The sequence below is a fragment of the Sciurus vulgaris genome, assembly GCF_902686455.1.
Source record: "Sciurus vulgaris genome assembly, chromosome: 10".
NCBI classification, from domain to species: domain Eukaryota; kingdom Metazoa; phylum Chordata; class Mammalia; order Rodentia; family Sciuridae; genus Sciurus; species Sciurus vulgaris.
Window position 1 is genome coordinate 88,648,052 of NC_136470.1, and position 9,559 is coordinate 88,657,610.

A 9,559-nucleotide genomic window follows, 5' to 3' on the forward strand; every position below is an offset into this window, starting at 1 on the left:
CACAGTAAAAGCCTTCGAAATCAGGACAACACACTTTTAATAAATGCTGAAAGAATGTGGCTGCACTTCATCCTAGTTCCATCCCTTGTATACTGAAACATTCCCCACCTTGCAGGGATGGAAAAGCCCTCGTTACAACCCTCATTCCCCGCGGTCCCCAGCTTCCAGAGCCTACAAAGAAGCGCAAGGTGCACACTCCCCTACAGCCGCCTAAAGCCTCAGAAGCCCAGAGGAGGCCGGAAGAGGAAGGGCTTTGCGCCGCACCAGGGCCGCCATCTTGGCTGAGGTGGCCGGAAGTGGCCGGCGCGCGGGCGCTGACAGAGGCTGCGCGGCGGCCACGGGGCAGGTCCTGGAGCCTGCGGCGTTTCGGCATCTGATCCCAACCCTGTGCGGTGTCCACCCGCAGCCACAAATCCCAGTCCGCGGTCGCGCCTGCTCCTCCTCCCACCGCCCCAGCTGCTGTACAACCCCTCCGCCAGGCTTTGTGCCGTGGCTCGCACACCCCTCGGCCGGTGTACGAGCTGTGCACCTGCCCGAAAACATGTTGCAGGTACCCGAGAGCGAGGGTCTCCCGAGCCCTCAGGCCGGGGGGGAGCAGCACAGCGGCCTTGAAGGTGAGACCCTGACCTTGACTGTCTCTCAGGAGCTGGCCCCGAACCCCCTCCTGCAAGAGAACTCCAAGCAGGGCCTCGGCGCCTTGAGGGAGGGGGCTGCGGAGCCCGCCTCCACCCGTAAAGGCGCGAGGACCTTGGCCTCCAAAGCCCTGGCACGGCGCAGAGCCTACCACCGTCTGAATCGGACGGTGGCAGAGGTGGTGCAGTTTCTGCTGGTGAAGGACAAGAAAAAAGAGCCCCATCACACGCTGAGATGGTGAAGTATGTTATCGGAGACTTGAAGGATGTGTTCCCGGAGATCATCGCAAGGGCCGCAGAACACCTGCGGTATGTCTTTGGTTTCGAGCTGAAACAGCTTGACAGCAAGCACCACACTTACATCCTGATCAACAAACTAAAACTTTTTGAGGAGGAGGAGGAGGAGGACCTGGGGGGAGATGGCCCCGGGTTGGGTCTCTTAATGATGATCTTGGGGCTTTTTTACATGAAAGGTGATAGCGTCAGGGAGGCCCGGGTTTGGGACATGCCGAGTCGGTTGGGAGTGCTGCCTTCGAGGTATCACTCCCTCCTTGGGTACCCGAAAAGGCTTATTATGGAAGATTTTGTGCAGCAGCGATTCCTCAGTTACAGGCAGGTGACTCACACTAGTGCACTGGAATATGAATTCTCTAGGGATCCCCGAAGCAACTTGGAAATCAGCAAGATGAAAGTCCTAGGGTTTGTGGCCAAGCTCCATAAAAAAGAACCCCAGCACTGGCCAGTGCAGTACCGTGAAGCCCTGGCACACGAGGCTGACAGGGCCAGAGCTGAGGCCAGTGTGAGGGCTAGAGTTAGAGCCAGAGCCAATGCTAGGACCAGCTTCCACTGCTGGTGAGGGCTAGTGGAAAGTTGGCCAAGGAGGGCCCCTCCCTGGGTATGGAAGCTACTGTCTTGAGTCACAACTAGTATAGGTAAGGGAGAGTAGTTAGTTTCTGAAAAAATTGTGTAACTTTAGTATTTAGGTTTTGTTAAATTTAATATATTATTAAATCATTTATAAATGAGATTGGTCTTTTTTCTATAGGATTTTGTTGTAGAATTTTGCTGTCTTTGTGAAATGAATTGAAAAACTTTCGTTTTATTCTGTGTTCTTAAAACAGGATTGTGCAGCATTATAATGCTACAATTTAATTGTTTGAAGGACCTTCAGCTTTATGATCTGGTACCAGGGGGGAAAAAATAGCTGATTTGGGTCTGGCCTTCAACACTTTTTGTCTATTGTATTAAAAAAAAAAAAAAAAAAAAAAAAAAAGACTGATATATACCTCTACCTCTATTTGCTTAGTTCTTTAGGTATCTAGAAGAAAAGTTAAATCCAGTAAATTAGAAGTATACCTGGTACACTTAATAAATTAGACATGTAAAGCATCTTGTATTTTGTGATGCACTGTTTGGAGATAGAATGTGTCCCTTTTTTTTTTTCCCCAAGAGTTGGAGAGTAAGTAAGCAATAACAACAGTGAGTTGAAAGCTACAAAGGGACTCCTAAGCAACCTGGGAAGATTGGATGAGGTCTGCTTGAGGTTACCTGTAGTAAGACCCCCTCAGATTCCGGGGGAGGAGAAGGGAAAGAACAGAGAAAGATGTTGCTGGGGGCTGGTTGGAAGTGGTATTAAAAATGATTGAAGATCACAGATGCTCCTCAATAGCGTGGGAAACAGACCTGAAACCTGGCAGATTTGGAAAATACCTTACCTTTGCCAGTGCTCTTGTTCTAGGGCAGTTACAATGTACAATGATGGTGACCATGAGCATTTTGACATGCTCCATCTTCTCTCGACCTCTACAAGTTTCCCTCTTCTATCAAAGCCCTCAGAGACCAAATAGTATAACAATTCGGAAATACATAGTGTGGATGGAGGGTACATCTAAAGTCTCCTACTACTGGAAACTTCCACTTCAAGATCTCCCCTGGTACTTGAAAGCCCAGTGTTCTCTTCCATGTTTCTGCCTCCTGCTTTCCACCTGCCTCCTTCCATTTGGTGAGGACCTATGAGGCATCCCTCACATTCTTTTGAAGCATCATCCATATGACATTCTTAGGTCTGCCATGCCTTCCACCTTCACTTTGGTAATAATCCTGGAGAAAGGGCACATACAATAATAAGGGACTTAGTGGAATAAAATTCACCCCAGAGATGGGTATGGGGGCATCGTGAAACCATACAGCTGCCATAATTGAAAGGCTGCTTTCTTTTCTCTTTGCTGTAGTTTTCTGCTTCCATTTGTGTCCAAATAGCATTTTTGAGTATGTTAAAGGTGGGCATACAAATTACTCTGGGACACAGGTCTAGGGATCCAACACATCAGACCAAAAGCTATTAGATGATAGACAAAAACGTTTACTGATGATTACAATATGACATTTTTTTGTTGTTTAGCATATTTTTTAATTTCCTAATTTTTTTATTTGTAAAATACGACTTCTGAGTAGTTTGTAATTCATTAAACAAAATATTGAGTGCTCACTATGTGCCAAGTCTTTGTTGAGTATCAACATTATTAAATTGGGAAGCTGGCATTGTTCTCAAGGAGGAATAATGATCATTTCTCACGTTTGTATTTTCTCACAGTGGCTAAGAGGTCAGCGGTGTGTGTACCTAAAGATCAGAATACGGGATGATTAGTTTAAGGTTACTTGATTAGTAAAAAGTCGTAACAAGACTAGAACCAAAGTCTTCCACTCCCTGATGCAGTGTGTTTCATTCTAGCACATTGTTCTTCATTTTTGGCCTTCAATATATTATATGTGGTTTTAGTTATCACAACTCCAGGAAACAAGTTAGACACTTGTAATTATCACACAGTCTAAGAAAATGAGGCGTAGAATAGAAATGCTCTCCATTTAATCAGTGACAGAGATGGCTTTGCTCATGGCAAACATAGCACAGGGCAAGGACAGTACTAAGAACAGTACCATTTATTAAACATCTACTATAGGCCAAAGGCATTATTTACCTCCTACTTTTTACAGTCATTGCAAAGCAGATGGTACTAAGTACCTCCATTTTACAAATACTGATTGTACTTGCCATTTATTCAATTCCTAAGATGAGCCCGCTTTTTTAAGCCTTATACATGTTTTAATGATTTTTTTTTTAATAATAGTCTTAAAGGACAGATATCTGTTCCATTTTGCACTAATCAAATGGAACTTGAGCTATAAAAGTCTCACAGGTAGTCAGATCAAGGTTTGGAGCTAGAGTCTGAGTCACAAACCTGCACTTTTTGCTATTTTACATTTCCTTCTTGGAACTTCTTCCAGACTTGGGTCATCTGTCACCTGACTCATCTTTCTTCAGACTCCACTGTCTCTCTGGAGATACAAGGGCTGTGTAGCCAAGGTGATTATGGTAACACACTGGCCTGCAAAAAAGTAAAAAAGAAGGCTAAAATACAGAGTTGGGGGTTATCTGTGAGCGTGGATTCCAGCTCTGCCTTCTCTCTCCTCAGCATTCTCAGAGTGCTGACTACATGTAAAATGTATTTTTGCTCAAACTTAGTATATTTTGCCCTTATAGGTTGTGTTTCCTCAGTGTTTCATCTCTGGTAAGCCTCAAATTAAGTCTTTAATTCCATGGAACAATCAAATAACATTTGCAGACCTATACAGATGTGATTCCCAGTGTTGTTTCCAGATCACACAGATGCAGAACTTGTACCCTTGCTTCAGGAAGAAAGTCCTCCCATTGTCACAGATGGCATCATCACTTCTCAGAAATGCTGAGAGTGTGGCCACTGGGCCCGTGCATGAAGTACTGGCCATGGTCAAGGTGAAAGATGAATTCCCCTGTTGCTTATGGCCATTCATATAAGGGAGAAGGAAGATCTCAATTCTTATTTGTCTCCCATTTAGACAATACATAGAATTAGATCTTCCTGGGCAAAATGTGTGTGTTTGGGGCAGGAAGGATTTGGTTGAGAGAGTGGTGGCAGATGGATTACTCCATATCATACTTACAGTGCAATTAGGCGGCAAAGCCCTGCAAGAAATTCCCATGAAAATTATGAATCTTGTCTTGAACAATGGAAAGGTCTCTGTCCAGCTACAGACTGTGCAGGGATCTTGACACTTACTAGAGTTGGGAATTTTTTTTTTTTTTTTTTTTTTGGTACCAGAGATTAGCCCAGCAGAGCATACCCACTGAGCCACATCTCCAGACCTTTTTGTATTTTATTTGGAGACAGGGATTCCCTCAGTTACTTAGGACCTCGCTAAGTTACTGAAACTGGCTTTAAACTCACAATCCTCCTGCCTCAACCTCCTGAGCAACTGGGATTACAGGCGTGCACCACTGTACCCACCTGGAGTTGGGAATTTTGACCCATTGGAACTTGGAGAGTTCCCAGCAAACAGCAGTTACATAGTGCTTCAGAGATGGCAGCTCATTTGCAGTCCCAATCAGAGTTCTGGGCCCAATCACAGTTTCCACTTGAGGTAATTATGTTCCTTGCCTTGGTCATGATGGCAGCTGATACTTGTGCAAAATTATTCCTCAAATCTTGCAGTCCAGCAGAGATGGCAACAATTAACCTCCCAGCATTAAATATATTGACTAAGGAAGTTAGGTATTCGGAAAAGTGTCCTAATCAAGGTCTTTTAAAAAGCAATGACTCTGTGACCTTGAACAAGGAATGTCAGTTTGAGGAATGAAGATTTAGGGAAGAGTTTAGTGGATGATCGGATTAAAGATTAGCCACAGTCCATACCTCACACCGCAACCTAGGAGCTGATGTCAGACTTTGCCCAATTCCCCAGCCAGTCACGACCAAAACAGTGACAGTTAGCATTAATTAGACCTTCGTGCCAGGCATGGTGCTGTGTATGATTTCACATGGTCTCGTGCATCTGCAGAATAGTCCTTTGAAGCAGGTTCCACATTGCCAATATTAGAATACTATAAGGAAACCACAGGAAAGAAAAATTCCTCCCATTCTGTCAATGCACAAGTTAAAAGCCTTGGCCAAGCTCATGACATTACTAGTAGAGAGCAGATCCAGAACTTGAACCCAAATCTTTCAAGTCACTGCTGGTTTTCCACTCTGCTGGTCCTCAGAGGGTCCTTAGGGAGCAATCAACCTCCTGTTGGAAAAATGGTCTAAAAGGGAAGAAAAGAAAATCTCTGGTACTGCTTGTTTACATCCTACCCTAGAGCATCCGGGATTGGAAGTTTGAGGTGGTGATGAGGGCTAGAAGCAAGTCAGCTTCTCTGGTTGTAGGACTCTAATTGGGAGAGGAGCCCATTTTTGAAGAATGGTACCTCTCAGATATCTCCCAGACTTGCCACAGTGGCCCAGTGTTCATGGGGTGTGGCATCAGCATCCATAGCCTAAGAAAGACTCTAGAGGTCATATCCTCAAACCATAAAGATACAGGAGGCCTCCTGAAATGCAAGGCTCCTGGCCCCTGCAGCAGACAGGTCTGAATTCCAATCCCACTCTGCCTGTGATAGCAAGGTGGCTTCAGCTGGGTTACCTAACCTCTGAGCTTTGGTGTTCTCATCTTTCAAATAGAGATAATGCCACCTATCTCAAAACACTGTGAGGGCTGAATAAGGGAATTACCAGTATAGTATCTGGAACATGGTAACTATTGTTCTTATAATGTGTATTCACTCATCAACAGATATTTATTGAGCATCTTCCAGATGCCAGGCATACACATAGGTGGTGAGATTACAGCAGAGAACAACTAGACAAACATGCTTGCCCTCACAGAGCTTACAGGCTAGGGGAAGGAGACACAAGAAACCAAATGTGATACATCACCTATCAGATGAGGTGTGCTGGGGGAAATAAGTAGGAAAGGGGGAGAGAGTGCTGAGAGGGTGTTCAATTGGAAAGAACTTGAGAAGCGACAGTTGAGCTACAACTGGAGGCTATAAGCAGGGGGCCCAGAAGCTGGGGGCACTGTAGACAGGGGAGCCCAGCAAAGGAAACAAAATATGCAGGTCCAGGGTGGGAGCAGGCCAGGTGGTCTTGAGAAGTAGCTCCATTCAGCAAGAGGGATGAGTGGAGGGGGCACATGGGTGAAGAAGCTGGCAGAGCTGCAAGTGAATCTGCAACAAGTGATAAACACTGAGGCACGGCCACAGGCCCAGTGCTGCTTCTGAGTTACTAACACAGATTTAGGCATGCAGACTTCCACTGAGCCTTGGAGCAGAAAAAAGATAAAATATTCTTTATTTACAGCTTTCTATTTTCTTCTTTGGTACTAGGGGCTCTTGACATGTGAGCCACATCCCTAGCCCTTTTGAGACAGGGTCTCCCTAAGTTGCTTAAGGCCTTGCTAAGTTGCTGAGGCTGACTTGAACTTGTGATCCTCCTGCTTCAGCCTCTCAAATTGCTGGGATTACAGGCATGCACCACCATGCCCAGCCTAGTTTTGTTTTTTGTAATTACAAATGCATGCTTATAGTGGGAAAATTGGAAGAACTCATAAAAATACAAAGAAGAAAATGAATTCTCTATAATGCTGGCACCCAGAGGTAACCATGATTAGCGGTGTGGGCTGTTTTTCTGTGTCTCTGTAGCATATTTTGTTCTCACTTGCTTAGGGTATAAATTATTTGTTGCTATCTTAACAGTGAGTTGCAGTGACTCTGAGCACCACCCCATGCACCTCACTTGTGAGCACCCCTAATGGGACATGTCACATGATGACACAAACCCATCTGTGCACTGCATTCATGAGCAGGGTTCATGGAATCTGTGGAAGGATAGGGGATGTTCTTCTCGGGGTCCTCAAAGTCCATGCATGGCTGCTGCTTCCTCTGGTTCCTCTGATTGTAGAACAGATGCTGAGTTCTGAGTGGAGGTAGACACAGTGTCTTCTCCCCAGCTCTGTGCCTAGACATGTCACCTGGGTTCCAGAGTGACAGTGCTAGGGCCCCTCCAATCTCTTCAGGAAGGCCGTATGTTTCTACTGTTCTCTCCTGTAGGAACTCTCCCAACTTTAACTGAAAACAGCCACCTCAGTGAGGACTGGTTCAGGCTTCCTCCCTCCACAAGTCCTCTCCTCAAACCTCCAGGAGGAAAATAAAAAGAAGGCAGTCCCCTCTCCCTACGCTGGCTACTACCTTGCTGAAGCAGAACAGTTAACAGCTGTGTTCAGGCAGACAGTGACTACACAGGGTCAGGCTCATGTTGATTTCCCCAAAACAAAGAAAAAAAATCTGCCCCAGGGGTGAACTAAATTTTCTATTTCTAGCAAACTGCTACTAATTTTTCCCAGTTTCTCCTCACCGTTTTCTAAAGCTTTAGGGTGCAACTCAGTCAGGGATCTAGCATTAAAGATGGCATTACAGGGTGCCTAGCTATAATCCCAGCTATTCCCAAGGCTGTAGCAGGAAGATCACAAGTTTGAGGTCAACCTCAGCAATTAGCAAGACACCGTCTGAAAATAAAAAGGGCTGAGGATGCAGCTTAGTGATAGAGCATTCCTGGGCTCAATCCCTAGTACCTTGGGAAGTTTGGGGGAGGCCAACTCAGATAAGGAGTTCCAGGCAAGGGAACCAACTTCATCTAGCAAAGGTAGGATGGCAGGCATGTGCACAGTGCCCACATTGGGCTTGGGCCTAGAATCCGTGGAAGAGAGAAGAGGGTACTCTGGATGGGGGTGGGCAGTGGGGGAGGAGAGCGGAGAGCACAGGTGGTGCTTTGGGGAAGCAGGCTGGCTTGTTGTGAAGGGGGAGGTTAGGGCAAGGAGGCCAAGTGGGAGACCCTGGCAATAGCCCAGATGAGAGTCCATGACAGCCTGACCAGGGCAGTGGTGGCAACAGGAACAGGACTGGTTGGGGAATAACTTGAAATGATTACTGATTGATTGACTGTGGGAGACGTGAGATGTGACTCAGCATTTTCCAGTCACATTGTGCCGCAGTCATTAATCAGCATAGCTGGATGCTCAGGGAGATCTGGTTTGGGGGCAAGAAGGTGAATATGGTTTCAGGCACACTGAGTCTCAGTTGTTCAGTTGGACGTCTAATGGACACTTAGAAATGAGGCAGAAGAGGGACACTGAAGTTGGAGGCAGAAACTCTGAGTCATCTTCTCAGGACATAGCCAAAATTATAGGCCTTCTCCTCAGAAGAGAGTAGAGGGAGGAGAGTAGGAACTGGCTCCATCTCCCTTTTTGCTCTTGGAGAAAGCACAGATCTTGGGGGTCCCAGGCCGATCACCTAGCAGGGCAGTTCTGCTTCCTCAATTGCCTGTTGAGTGACACCTTCTAGGTTCACTTCTACAAATAATCTGGAGCATAAGGAGAAGGCATCCCAAGGGAGCAGCATGGGCAGGGCATTGTAGAATTGGGCAAAGAAAGGCTCAAGTTGTTGTAGGTGGTGTCAGCAAGGGGGTGGCCGAGTGTTCTTCATGTGCACTGAAAACAGAACTGCGAGCAACAGAGCCACACTGCAGCTGGAAGGACTCCCAACAGACCTAAGCCAAGACTGAGATCAGCCAGCACATAGGATTTCAGACTTAGCAGCCTTTCTCTCCCGTCTTTATTGGTGAACCTCCTTGCTTAGAATGGAACTTTCCAGGCAACTCCATCACCTTTAATCACACCTGAGCTATGTCTACAGCATGAGATATATCCTGACGAAAGGCGCTTCTCACTTGGGGAGAAGCCACACGTTTGGACCTCTCAAAGGTCCAAACCTTAGCTCAGACACAAACGCACACTTCAGTATGTGTATATATATATATATATATTTTTTTTTTTTTTACATACGCACACATATATGTGTGCACACACACTATATATATACCACACACACTATATATACACTACACACACACACGGAATTATCTCTTCCGACTTGATAGGAAGCATGAAGAAAATGGTCATTTGGCAACTACCTACCATATACCAGGTACTTTGCTTGGAGCTTTCCAACTATTTTCACA

At 45.8% G+C, this 9,559-nt stretch overlaps 1 protein-coding gene across 1 annotated transcript; it reads left to right on the forward strand.

The window, feature by feature from the left end:
• The first annotated feature begins 314 nt into the window (after positions 1-314).
• MAGEF1 (MAGE family member F1) lies at positions 315-9,326 on the forward strand. Its single transcript, XM_079100595.1, is given in 2 exon segments — positions 315-851; positions 854-9,326. Coding segments are annotated over 2 exon segments (945 nt in total). The 5' UTR covers positions 315-541; the 3' UTR covers positions 1,489-9,326.
• Positions 9,327-9,559: the final 233 nt, after the last annotated feature.